Below are 14,585 nucleotides of genomic sequence, written 5' to 3'. Positions count from 1 at the left end.
CATTTCCTAGGCTTACATTTCCGGCCTTGCTATTACATAACGTTACGTATTAGGCATCTTTAATGGAGGCTCTGATCCAAGGGAATTCATTTGGCCGTAATCTAAGAATACTCAGCTTGATTTGCTGCCAGAATCGCTGCTGGCATGACTGTTTTCTTTTTTCCTTTTTCCTCTGGGGAATGGAAAGTGTTTAATCAGCACTAGCAGGTAATGAGTAAGATCAACCCGGACAATTAAAAGATAAAAGTAATTGTACATCTAAATAGAGGGGAGTGTGTAGAAATCAAACAATTATAATCTTTTGGTAATAGGAAGGGTGTAAAAGCTTTTAAAGAGTTCTGAACGTTTCTGCCACATGACTGTTTGCAGTTCCACGTGCTATTTTGTGGGAGGATTTAGGCAGGATTGGGTTGAGTAGTAAGTACTTTGTAGTAGGTGTGCATTATCTTTGACTAAAAAAAAAAATCTATGTTGTGGCATTTCTGCCTCCAGCCTTAGATGTCACTCACTGTTACATTATCTACACAGTGCTGTATTTAAATCTATTTTAGTCTTTGTGTTGTTGTTCATGCTGGTTTGTTTTATTAATAACTGCTTGAAACTTCAGTGAAGCTGCAAAATTTATTCCGACAATTAAATGTGGGTGCCATAGCAGATCCTGCTGTATTGATTATGTGTTTAAGTTTTTAAGGGGTTTGAAGCTTTTGGGGTGTTTTATTGCAGTCTGTGTCCCAATTGAACATAATTACCTTCACTCCCTGTCCTTGGAACATCCATGGAGGTTTTGAGCTTTAATATGTCATTAAACAGCAAAAACAACTAGATAGGGATGGTATCTCTTCCCCACTGTTTCATAAAAGTTTATCTGTTGCTGTCCCTGTCACCATTTAAGATGTAATGTGCCTGTACTTCCTGTCTGCACAGGAAGTATTTAAAATGTTCCCACTTGGAAACAAGGAGAGCAATGAATATTCAAAAGACGTTATAACTAGTGATGGGCGAACAGTGTTCGCCACTGTTCGGGTTCGCCCGGATTTTGGGCTGTTCGAGTTCGGTTCGGGCTCCGCCGGACACCTCGTGGTGTTCGACCATGCGTTCGGCCATGCGGTCGAACGTTTGTTCGGCCTGACAGCGCATGGCCGAACGTTCCCCGAACGTTCGGCTCGCGCTGTGATTGGCCGAGCGGGTCACGTGGTTCGGGCTCGAACACGCGGCTCGCACTGCGATTGGCCGAGCGGGTCACGTGGTTCGGGTAAATAAATACCCGAACCGCGTCATTTCTCCACCACTTGAAGTTGGGTTTAGCTTTGGGTAGGCAGGCAGGTTAGACTCTCTCACCAGCTAGGCTAGCCAGGGCCCCCCCCAGCCTCCTAGTCATACTACTGTAGTGCCCGTCAGCGTGCTTGTACTGCTGGGATCAGTAGTACTTCCACCACCAGTATATAGCATTGTCTATTTGCCACTGTACTGCCAGTCAGCGTGTACTTCTGGGATCAGTAGTACTTCCGCCACCAGTATATAGCATTGTCTATTGCCACTGTACTGCCAGTCAGCGTGTACTGCTGGGATCAGTAGTACTTCCGTCCGTCACCAGTGTATAACATACTGTATAGCATTGTCTTATTGCCACTGTACTGCCACAGTCAGCGTGTACTGCTGGGATCAGTAGTACTTCCGTCCGTCACCAGTATATAGCATACTATATAGCATTGTCTTATTGCCACTGTACTGCCACAGTCAGCGTGTACTGCTGGGATCAGTAGTACTTCCGTCCGTCACCAGTGTATAGCATACTATATAGCATTGTCTTATTGCCACTGTACTGCCACAGTCGGCGTGTACTGCTGGGATCAGTAGTACTTCCGTCCATCACCAGTGTATAGCATACTATATAGCATTGTCTTATTGCCACTGTACTGCCACAGTCAGCGTGTACTGCTGGGATCAGTAGTACTTCCGTCCCTCACCAGTGTATAACATACTATATAGCATTGTCTTATTGCCACTGTACTGCCAGTCAGTGTGCGTGTACTGCTGGGATCAGTACAACCATAATGAAGAAATCCAGTGAAAGAGGGAGGGGCAAGGGAAGAGGTGTTTCCCCTGACGGTTCACGTAGAGGCCGCAGTGGAGCACCTAAGAAAACCCACTCAATACCACCCATGTGTGCCAGACAAACAACCCTCACTAATCCACAAGAGCAGGACCGGATAGTGAATTGGTTGACCTCTCAAGCGTCCAGCAGTGGGTTAAGCAGCAGCAGCACCAGCACATCCTTGTCACGCACGAGGTCCTCTGCCAGTTACAAGGAGCCAGTGGGCACAAAGGGGACACAACCAGCAGCTACACCATGCACACAATGGCCAAATAACCAATCCGAACAATTATTTCCGGACACAATGGGCTCTTCGGAGGAGCTATTCCCACTCCTACCCCCACAAACAATGGAACAGCCAGAAATGTTGTGCCCGGATTCACAACCATTGTGCGAGGAAACTGCACCACTCATTGAAATGCAAGGCGAGGACGAAGACACCCAAATCCCTGAGCAATGTGCGCAGGAATTGGAATTGCAGGAGGTCCACCAAGAACATCTTGAAGACATGGGAGTGAGGTGCGCAAAGGGTGTTCTGGGGAGCTCTAGTCCACTGCACACAGACACAGATGAGGAGATGGAAGAGGAGGTTTTGGACGATGTGGACACAGACCCGGATTATCGAGTAGAACCTCGCCGTCGGGATAGCAGCAGTACAGATAAGTCTGCTGCAGAACCCACTGCTGCAAGAGTTCGCCGTGTGCCACAAAGTAGACGGGGTATTTCGGACACAACAGGCGTAGCCGTACAAGTGAGACGCCAAAGAGGCACGAAGCAAACTCGCCAGCAAAGCAGGAGCTCAAAAGTCTGGGCTTTCTTTGAAGACTGCAGGGTGAATGTTACCATGGTGATTTGCAAGGTGTGCAGGACCCGACTGAGCAGGGGGAAAAATGTCAACAACCTCTCCACCACCAGCATGCGCCGCCACATTGTAGCCAAACATAGCACTCTGTGGTCAAACACGCAAGGCCAGGGTAGCGGCTCGCTTCCACCCCCCAGCAACACTGACGTCATAGTAAACAGGAAGCACATGGAGGTCGGATGCCAGAGACAGTGTACGCGTGCATTAGCAGTAAGAGGACCCGACTGCCCGCTCCGCTGCGCTCACTCTGCCTACAGGAAGGGGAGGGGGGCACACAGACATACATAGGGGGGTATTCAGAGAGAGGGAGGAAGCAGTGAAGCTCCCGCATCCCTCATTACCGAGGCTGGAGCCTCGATCAGTTTTTCCGCCTCCATTATCTGCCCAGCCGGCCGGGATTCAAGAGGGGGGCCCAGGACAGCGAGAGGGCCCCCCCAAATCGGGAGAATCCCGACCAATCCGGGACGGTTGGGGGCTATGCACCGCTGGACCTGAAACCAGGCATGGTTGTGTGTGACAATGGGAGCAATCTCATTCGCGCTTTAAGTTGGCTAAGCTGAGACACATCCCTTGCCTGGGACACGTTATTATTATTTTATTATTATTTGGTATTTATATAGCGCCGACATATTACGCAGCGCTGTACAGGGTATACATATATATATATTGTCACTACCTGTCCCTCAAAGGAGCTCACAATCTAATCCCTACCATTGCCATATGTCTATATTATGTAGTGTAAGTACTGTAGTCTAGGGCCAATTTTAGAGGGAGCCAATTAACTTATCTGTATGTTTTTGGAATGTGGGAGGAAACCGGAGTGCCTGGAGGAAACCCACGCAGACACGGAGAGAACATACAAACTCTTTGCAGATAGTGCCCTGGCTGGGATTTGAACCAGGGACCCAGCGCTGCAAGGCGAGAGAGCTAACCACTACGCCACCGTGCTGCTGTTATGAACCTAGTTGTTCAACGGTTCCTGAGGACATACCCAGGCGTGGCAGATCTTCTGCTGAAGGTGCGACGAGTGGCCAAATATTTCCGAAAGTCCAGTACCGCTTCGGAGGGACTCACCAAGATGCAGGAGCGGTTCAATCTACCGAACCATCGCTTGGTGTGTGACGTACCCACGCGCTGGAATTCGACGCTGCACATGCTAGCATGCTTTTGCGAGCAGAAGAGTGCAGTGGTCCAGTACATGACGGCGCAGTACCGAGGCGCATCCGGGCAGCTACCAAGTTCTGTGGATCTGATTGGCCACCATGTTGGACCTCTGCCAAGTCCTCCAAAATTTTGAGCAATCCACGTTGCTTGTGAGCGGTGACAACTCTTTAGTCAGCATTACGATACCACTGCTGTGTTTACTGAAGAGATCAATGTTGCAGATCAAGAAAGCTGCAGTCAGGATGCAAGTGGGGGAATCTCAAGAGGACAACGATCAGCGTGATGATGATACCAACATCAGACAATCTGCCTCAGGAAACGCTGGTCCTCCCAGCTATGCTGAAGAAGAGGACGAGGAACAGCTGGAGTTGGAGCAGGACTTGGATGCCCCCACTGCCGAGGGATAGAGCGGTGCACGTTGGACTTCCACGATTCAGCGGGAATGGACAGCAGAAGAAGACGAGGAAGAAGGTGGGCGACGGCGTGATGCTGGTGATGATGATGAGGGTGCGTCAAGCTCAGAAGAACATGATGAGGATTCTGTTAGGACTGTGGCAGACATGGCTCAATTCATGCTAGACTGCATTGAATGCGACCCGCGCGTTGTTCGAATTCTGGACGACGTGGATTACTGGGTTTATACCCTTCTGGATCCACGGTACAAAGACAATGTTCCAAAACTCATTGGAGAAAGTGTCAGACAGGTCAAAATTGAAGAATAGCAGCAGGCCCTTGTGTAGACATTAGAGAGGAGATTGACATCCTCCTCCTCCTCTAGCCAGTTCCACGCCGACAGACTGACTTCTGCAAACCCAGGACGAGTTGGGGAACAAAGAACGCAAGCTGCAGCTAGTGCCCACAAGGGAATGGTATCGGCAGTGTCCTTGGAGTGGCAACATTTTCTGACACCCATGCAGCAGCCCACAGAACAGCAATCGCCCAGTTCCACCTCCAACACCAATTGCCTGCAGAAGATGGTCAAGGACTACATGTCAGATGGCGTAGCCGTGTTGAACAATCCATCTGCACCCTTCAATTATTGGGTCTCTAAGCTACACATCTGGCACGAACTGGCAATGTACGCAATAGAGGTGCTGGCTTGTTTTTTTTTTTTAAAAAATTTTAGGATGGCATTATGGTTAATTGGATTTAGGATGTGCTTGATATTATATTGAGTATGATATTTATTGTATTTGTATATTTGATGGAAGAAATTTTTTTTTTCTATAAATAAAGATTATTAAAAAAAAAAAAAGGGCCTTAATGCTGCCTCAGGTAAGTGTGGGTATGGTCTGTCGGAGAAAGGTAGAAGGGATCCGTCAGCCCCCATCCCGCCATGTTAAATTTACCCAAGGACCTATTGTCGCTAGAACTGGCCCTGACTGCAGTAGCCTAACAGATGATGGGGATGCTCTCATGGGAAAATTGATTGGGCACTAGCAATGATTCTCACTACATATATAGGATAGGAAAGACATTTCACATTCTAATACAACTTCATAAACAGTCCCCTGAGTCTTCTTAAAGGGAAGGTTCAGGGTGGCTCTTAAAAAAATAAAAATGCCCATCCACTTACCTGGGGCTTCCTCCAGCCGTGGGCAGCCAGGACGTGCCCTCGGCGCCGCTCCGCAGGCTCCCGGTCCTCTCCGGTGGCCGACCCGACCTGGCCAGGCCGGCTGCCAGGTCGGGCTCTTCTGCGTTTCAAAATGCGCCTCACGGGGGCGCGCTGACGTCATCGGACGTCCTCCGGGCTGTACTGCGCAGGCGCAGTAGTTCTGCGCCTGCGCAGTACAGCCCGGAGGATGTCCGATGACATATTTCATTTTCCAGTAAGAGGTATTGCCTACTAGAGATGTCACAAACATCAAATTTTGGGGTCACGAACAGTGAACGCGAACTTCCGCATGCCAGAGGGGGATCCATGCCAATAGTCCCACCAAAAATTACGGAGTTGATGCAGAGTCAGGTTTTAATCCCTAAAGAGCAGAAATCACAGTACATTCCTACAAATAATGCACTGGAGTGGTACTCTGTGCCTGCAACTTAATGTGGCCACAATAGCAGTAGTGTGCACAGCTCTGGGTGTCAGTGGGCTGTGGAATGTCACACACAAAATAAAAACACAGGAGACCTATATACTAGCCCTCAAAAGGGCTATTTGGGGTGCTTTCAGCAAGTAGTCAATGAGGAATAAGAACACAGGCCTAGCTAATGCTTTCCCTACTTATCTGCAGCAAGACTGACCCTGCTCTCACTAACAGCAGCCAGCAGAGAATTAATCCAATATGGCTACCGCAACTGCTTTTTAATAGGGGGGTGAAGGGTCCAAGAAGGGTTGCTAGCTGATTGGCTGCCATGTGTCTGCTGACTGTGAGGTAAGGGGTCAAAGTTTGGCTCCACGATGATCTATAGGGGGCGGGTAGAACACGCCAAATGTTCGCAGTTCGTCGAGAAGGCGAACAGCGGAAATTTGCAGGAAACTGTCTGTCGGCGAACAGTTCAGGCCATTTCTATTGCCTACAGCAATGTAGTTATTTTTCTCTGGTCTGCGATCTCTGGCTGGGTTGGGTATTCTGTTCTGCCATATCGGCGGTGGCGGTGCCCTCTGCGGCTGCTCCATTGTTCATTGTGCCCAGAATGAATTAGATTAAGACATTTTGTGTGCTATAGATTAAGAGGGACTCAGCGCTTTCTGTTACCTATGGATTATCCTTCATGTGAGCAGACTTATACTTACTTCACCAACGCACACAGAAAAATTTCATGCTGGATGTAAACTGCCCCAGCAACACAATCTAATAACTCAAAATGATATATGAGTACAAATCATGGTTCGCTTAAAGTAAACCTAAAGTGAGAAAAATCACTTACCTGAGTAGAGTGAAGGCTTTGGATAGCAGAGAGTCTCCGTGTTCCTTCACCTGGCCTCTCGTTCCAGCTCTGTCTATTGGTGTAGCGGTTTGCTTCGCTAGGTCAAAGAACCTGAATGCATAAGTAATAAAAGGGCGCCTGGAAATTTGGACACCCAGGAAAGCCAATAGTAGAATATCTGTAAGTTTACGTCTGACCCTAGCTGTCGCCCCCCCCCCCCCCTCCCCAAACAGACACCCTTCCTGACATCTAAGCATCCCCCCCCCCACAAACAATCTTCCTGAAGCCTAACCCTAACTGTCCCCCCAGCACAATCACCCTTCCTGAAGCCTAACCCTAACTGTCCCCCCAGCACAATCACCCTTCCTGAAGCCTAACCCTAACTGTCCCCCCAGCACAATCACCTTTCCTGAAGCCTAACCCTAACTTTCTCCCCGAACAAACACCCTTCCTGACGCCCTAACCATCCCCCCAGCACAAACACCCATCCTGAAGCCTAACCCTAACTTTCTCCCCGAACAAACACCCTTCCTGACGCCTAAGGGCCGGTTTACATTACAAGGTGATGCGAATGCCTAGCCGTATCACATCACTTCTGCCTCCGGCCGCATCACTTCCGTATCTCCCGATGCGGAAGTGTGTTGGAGGAAATAGGACACGGCTGCGGGCGGATGCGGCAGTGCGAGCAGTGGCGTAGCTAAGGATCTTTGGGCCCCGATGCAAGTTTCACAATGGGGCCCCCCAAGCACTCTATACATAACAATTGATACGGCACACCAAATCCTGCCAATGGCACTGCACCGCTCCGCACAAGATGCACTCATGTGGAAAGTCTTTCATAGCTGTGCAAGTGTTTCAGGACACCTGTGGTGCGATGCGGCTATGTAGCCACATCGCACCACTCCTAGTGGAAACGGGCCCTAACCCTAACTGTCCCCGAACAAACACCCTTGAGGGTTAATTTGGGCACCATCTCTATGCATGCGCTCAAATTTCCCCTCCAATACTGCTAAATTCAGTGGGCGCCTATGGCGTCACCCAAACGTCCACCACTAGTGTGTACACAAATTTACTGCAAGCCTTCTAAACTACTTGCATCCCCCAATAGTTCCAAGGGTGAGCGCATCCCTACTGCACATGTGTGAGTCTGGTCTGCGTATGCGCAGTAGTGATGTGCTCATTCTCAGAGCTACCTGGGGACACGAGCAGTTCAGAGGAACTCTTCCGCCAAATACCTACACCATAGGTGATGAGTGGAACGATTGGTTGAATGGAGGAATGGGAAATCTCTATCCAGAATGAATTCTCTAACTAAAGTTTTTCTTAAAGGACAACTGAAGCAAGACGGATATGGTGGCTGTCATATTTATAACCTTTTAAGCAATACCACTTGCCTGGCTATCTTACTGATCCTCTGCCTCTAATATTTTTAGCCATAGACCCTGAACAAGCATGCAGCAGATCAGGTGTTTTTCAGATCTGACCAAATTAGCTATGCTTGTTTCTGGTGTTATTCAGGCACTACTGCAGCCAAATAGATCAGCAGGGCTGCCAGGCAACTGGTATTGTTTAAAAGGAAGTAAATATTGCAGCCTCCATATTCTTCTCACTTCAGATCCAGGCAGCGGAGGAGGACAGTAAGGGAGCGATCAGCCTGGAGGGGGTTGGAGGAAGCCCCTGGTACGTATATATTTTTTCCTTTTGTTTTCGTACATTATGCTAAGAATTATTTTATTCTAAATGCATTTTAATGGGAATAGTAAGAAAAAAAGGGGGGAAAAATCATTATTTCTCAGTTTCGGCCATCATAGCTTTAAAATAAAATGTTCTACCCGTGGATAAAACCCACACATTTTATTTGCCCATTTGTTCCGGTTATTACAACATTTAAAATTTTCCCTAGTACAATGTATAGCCCCAATATTTTATTTGGAAATAAAGGTGCATTTTTTTTCAGTTTTCATCCATCACTAATTACAAGCCCATAATTTAAAAATTAACAGTAAGATACCCTCTTGGCATACATATTAAAAAGTTCCGTCCCTAAGGTATCTATTTATGTATTTTTTTTGTAATTGTCATTTTTTTTTAATGCAAAAAAAAAAAATGGGGGGTACTATGGGAGAGTGTAGGAGGGAAGGAGTTAATTGGAATGTAATTGTGGGTCTTTTTATCAAAATAAATGTATGTAGGTGTGATTTTACTATTTGGCCACAAGATGTCCTCGCGCATTATTTCCTATTAGCGTACTATAAGTATGCAAAACAGGAAGTAATGCATGGACGTGTTACAATAACGATACAGTGACGCAGGCATCTCATTGATGCCGGTGTACATTGACATGGGGACTTAGATCAATGAATGGGAACAGTGTTCCCTGCTAACCGGTCCGACGGGGATGTGAACGAGTGTAGGAGTGTGCGTGGGAGACGGCGGGGAGCGCACTCAGCGGCGATGTGGCGGGAGTCGTATATATACGCCTCTGGAACAGCAACGGTCCTCCTGCGGGGCGTAGATATAGGCCCTGTTTACACTTAATCAGTTGCTCTCAGTTATAACTGAAAGGACAACTGATTTTCAAAGTAATGCCCATGTTTTCCTATGGCACCTTTCACACTTAACGCGTTTTTACTGAAATCATTTTCTCAATGCACTGCTATGGAGGAGAAAAAAAAAACGCATACTAACCGATTAAGTGTAAACGGGGCCTATACTGCCCCAGATTCATCAAGCGGTTAAAGTATACTCTACTGTACTGTATCTATTTTACACTCTACTGGAAGACACACCGGCAGTATGCCGGTATACATGGGACAATTGCTTTTCATTTAACCACATCTCTGGGAAAATAAGTCCCTTTTTCAATCAGCTACAAGGGTACCAACGTGTGCATGAAAAAAGGGCACTGTGATAAAAGGGCCCGACTTATTAACGAATTTGGCGCCAGGTATTAACGAAATTTGCTAACGAGAACCATCGTTGTCAAGCTTTATTAACGATAATTACTGTTGCAAAAACAAACGAGAAATAATAACGAATAAATATTAACGTTAAATGTTGTTACGTTTTTCGTCAATACAGCCTAACCCAACCCTCCCTTCACACAGAACCCTCCCCTGGTGGTGCCTAAAACTAACCACTCCCCTAGTGGCGCCTAACCACTCCCCCGATGGTGCCTAACCCTAACCACCCCCCCAGAGGTGCCTAACCCTAACCCCCCCAGTGGTGCCTAAAACTAACCACTCCCCTAGTGGCGCCTAACCACTCCCCCGATGGTGCCTAACCCCCCCCCAGTGGTGCCTAACCCTAACCACCCCCCTGGTGGTGCCTAAAACTAACCGCCGCCTGGGTGGTGCCTAACCCTAACCACTCCCCCTGGTTCTGCCTAACCCTAACCACTCCCTCTGCAGAAAACACCTTTTTACATATATTAACGATAATACCTTTGAAAATGTAAAATCTGTAGTTATTAACGAAATAATATGACAAAAAACTATACCGTTGTAAACGATAACTACCTCAAAAACTATAATGTTGTAATGTTATTAACAACATTTTTCATGGCGCCCTTTTTTCTGCTTTTTTCGCCGCATTAACTATAATTGCATTAAAGTCTTCGGCGGCGCCCTTTTCGTCCACCCTCAGCCGGCGCCCTTTTTTCCTGCTACCGTACCAACAAACATATATAGTTTTCGGTATAACACTCTAGTGTTTTCCAGTTCCTCCTGTAAGTCAATGAACTGCCTGGAATTGTGGGTGGAGCCTCCTGCAGCTGGGTCACCTTCCTGGATATGCAAGTGAAGGTGAGATAAGATGTCGGCCTATGCATTGGTTGTATATGGCAGCCAGGGTGGTGAGCGTTGCGTCTCCTGAAAAGGTCACAATAAATGAGAGGAGAGACAATAGTTATATATATATCGCAGGGGGATCGTCATCTGTCACTCCCCAGAGATTCCTGGAATAGGATGCATCTTCTTTGCACGGACTCTCTCACTGTCAGCAGGCAGCTAATATACAGCCTGCAGTCATTTCGGGAGGCTATAAACAACGAGACATAAATAAGGCGAAATTAGAGACATGATTTTCCAGACGTTGCTCAAAGGCTAGAGATCTCCTGGGCAAAAGCAATCACTCCTGAACTGAGCAATGCTAAAGATCTGTATCGTCCGCATAATGCTCTGTTACACTGAATCTAGAGCCCTACACATTGCAAGGACTAATGGCAAATATTTTTAACCTTGTCATCCAAGCAGAGCAGGATCATCCATCAGGCAACCTAGGCAGGTGCCTGGGAACTAGTAGGTGTTAAGGGGCCCACCAGCCAGCTTCTCTGACCTCTCTACATTTCAGCTAACCAAAAAGACCACAGGTGGGCCCCAAATCTGGTACCTTGCCTAGGGCCCCATTACATCTTAATCCATCTCTGCATCCATGTACAAGTCACAGCCATCTCACCTAATAGAATCTGTTACGAAGAGGGGTCAAAGTTGGCTGCCAAGCACAGGATTAGTCTAGGAGTTGGAGATGTGTAACAAGATCTCCTGCTCTGTTACAGCTAGAGTTGGCTGAAACCTCCGATTTTCGGTTTGCGAACCGGCAAACTTCGCGAAACGCAATAGACTTCAATGGGCAGGCGAACTTTCAAAACTACAAATACTAATTCTGGCCACAAAAGTGATGGAAAAGATGTTTCAAGGGGTCTAACACCTGAAGGGGGGCATGGCGGAGTGGGATACATGCCAAAAGTCCCGGTGAAAATTACGAATGTGACACACAGCAGGGTTATATTCCCTAAAGGGCAGAAATCACATTGCATTCCTAAATTGGAGGCATAAAGTGCTTGAAAACATCTTGCGTGTGTAGACATGGATCAGGTAGTGTAAGTAGTGTACTGCTTCACACTGAAAGACCAAACTCACTGTGTAACGCACTGCAAACAGATGGCCGTGCTGGTGCGCACCATGGCGAGAGTGCAGGTGATGGCAGCTTTCCAGCGTGCTTTGCAGACCAGGCATCTGTGGTCAGATGGTCCCTTGACCCAACGGTGTGTGCCAGAGATGACTCCACTTGCCTTTCAACATCATGGTACAGTTTGGGTATCGCCTTTTTAGAAAAATAATTGCGGTCTGGCTGACTGCTGGTATAATACAATGTGCAGTCACACAGGTGCAGTGAAAGGTATACACTGACTGCTGGTATAATACAATGTGCAGTCACAAATGCAGTGAAAGGTATGCACTGACTGGTATATAAAACAGTTTGCAGTCACACAGATGCAGTGAAAGGTATGCAGCAACTGCTGGTATAACAATGTGCAGTCACACAGGTGCAGTGAAAATGGATGAAGTGACTGCTGATATATAAAACAGCGTGCTGTCACACAGATGCAATGAAAGGTATGCAGTGACTGGTATATCAAACAGTGTGCAGTCACACAGATGCAGTGAAAGGTATGCAGTGACTGGTATTATAATACAATGTGCAGCAGTCACACTAGGCACTGAATGTGCTGGGCCTGTACAATGTGCAGCAGTCACATAGGTGCAGTGAAAGGTATGCAGTGACAGCTGGTATAACAATGTGCAGTCACACAGGTGCAGTGAAAATGGATGCACTGACTGCTGGTATATAAAACAATGTGCAATCACACTGGGGCAGTGAAAAGGTTGCAGTGACTGCTGGTATAATAATGTGCAGTCACACAGGTGCAGTGAAAGGTATGCAGTGACTGCTGGTATAACAATGTGCAGTCATACAGGTGCAGTGAAAGGTATGCACTGACTGCTGGTATAATGCAATGTGCAGTCACACAGGTGCAGTGAAAGGTATGCACTGACTGCTGGTATATAAAACAGTGTGTGGTCACACAGATGCAATGAAAGGTAAGCAGTGACTGGTATATAAAACAGCGTGCGGTCACACAGGTGCAGTGAAATGTATGCAGTGACTGGTATTATAATACAATGTGCAGCAGTCACACTAGGCACTGAATGTGCTGGGCCTGGCACATTATAGCAATTAGCAAGGGCCAGTTGCGGCAGACGGGGCTGTATATGCAGTGTCAGTGGGCCACACACAAAAAAAAGCATCACAAGAACATTAGCTCTCAAAAGAGCTGTTTTGGTGGTGCTTTTCAGCAACAAATATCAGCAAGGAGCAAGCTAACAAGAGCCTAACTAAGCTTTCCCTATCTCTGCAGCAACCTCTCTCCTTCTCTCACTAACACAGCAGCACACAGAGTGAGAACATGGCCGACACTGCTGCCTTTTATAAGGGGGGGGGGGGGGGGCCTCTAGGAAGGAATGCAGCCTGATTGGCTGCCATGTGTCTGTTGACTGTGATGTAGAGGGTCAAAGTTTAGCCCAATGATGTGTTATAGGGGGCGTTTCAAACTCGCTAAAGGTTCGTGGTTAGCCACGAACGCGAACCCCCGGAATTCGCGCGAACAAGTTCGCCATCTCTAGTTACAGCTAATTACTAATGAAAAAGAAGAAATATTTTGAGAAGTCCATATTTCAGAGAAGGAAAATTCTGGGCAGTCCACACTTCTGAGAAGGGAAATTCTGAGCACTCCATACTTCAGAGAAGCGAAATTCTGGGCAGTCCATATTTCAGAGAAGATAAATTCTGAGAAGTTCATACTTCAGAGAAGGGAAATTCTGGGCAGTCCATACTTCAGAGAAGGGAAATTCTGGGCAGGTCATACTTCAGAGAAGGGGACTTCTGAGCAGGTCATACATCAAAGAAGGGGGATTTATTGCATTTCTGAGCAGTTTATACTTCAGAGAATGGAAATCCTGAGCGACCATACTTCAGAGAAGGGAAATTCCGGGCAGTCCATACTTCAGCCCATACTTCAGAGAATGGAAATTCTGAGCAGTCCACACTTCAGAGAAGGTATATTCTGAGCAGTTCATACTTCATAGAAGGGAAATTCTGGTCAGGTCATACTTCAGAGAAAGGAAATTCTGAGCAGTCCATACTTCAGAGAAGAGAAAATCTGGGCAGTCCATTCTCTGGAGAAGGGAAATTCTGAGCAAATCATACCCCTGAGAAGGGAAATTCTGAGCAGGTCACACTTCAGAGAATGTAAATAATTCTGGACAGGTCATATTTCAGAGAAGGGGAATTCTGAGCAGCCCATACTTCAGAGAAGGAAAATTCCATACAGTCCATACTTCAGGGAAAGGAAATTTTGGGCAGGTCATACTTCAGAGAAGGGAACTTCTGGGCAGCCCATACTTCAGAGAAGGGACATTCTGCGCAGGTCATACTTCAGGGAAAGGAAATTCTGAGCAGTCCATACTTCATAGAAGGGAAGTTCTGAGCAGTCTATACTCGAAAGAAGGGAAACTGAGCAGCCCATGCTTCAGAAAAGGGAAATTCTGAGATAACCATACTTCAGAGAAGGGGAATTCTTGGTAGTCAATACTTTAGAAAAGGAAAAATCTGGGCGGGTCATACTACAGAGAAGGGGAATTCTAAGCAGTCCATACGTCAGAGAAAATACATTTTAACAGATCACAATACTTAAAACACTGGAAATTCTCAGCAGCTAATACTTCAGAGAAGGGTAATTCTAAACACTCCACA

The 14,585-nt window shown here is 47.0% G+C and overlaps 1 protein-coding gene across 7 annotated transcripts in view; it reads right to left on the bottom strand.

The window, feature by feature from the left end:
• LOC137570966 (hemoglobin heart muscle subunit alpha-type-like) overlaps positions 1-14,585 on the bottom strand; it is a 49,251-nt gene that overhangs the window by 15,143 nt on the left and 19,523 nt on the right. For 2 of the 7 annotated variants that reach the window (XM_068279658.1, XM_068279657.1), the window contains one exon: positions 6,993-7,130. The exons of 3 other annotated variants lie outside the window; for them this stretch is intronic. In XM_068279658.1, the coding sequence (XP_068135759.1) occupies positions 6,993-7,130 (138 nt within the window). Of the gene's footprint in view, positions 1-6,992; positions 7,131-14,585 lie in introns of those variants that run through there. 2 more of the 7 variants (XM_068279659.1, XM_068279662.1) reach the window with 2 other exon arrangements.

Source organism: Hyperolius riggenbachi, chromosome 4 (assembly GCF_040937935.1).
Source record: "Hyperolius riggenbachi isolate aHypRig1 chromosome 4, aHypRig1.pri, whole genome shotgun sequence".
Lineage (NCBI taxonomy): Eukaryota > Metazoa > Chordata > Amphibia > Anura > Hyperoliidae > Hyperolius > Hyperolius riggenbachi.
Note: the sequence above shows the minus strand (reverse complement) of the source record. Positions and strands in the feature narration are given on the sequence as shown.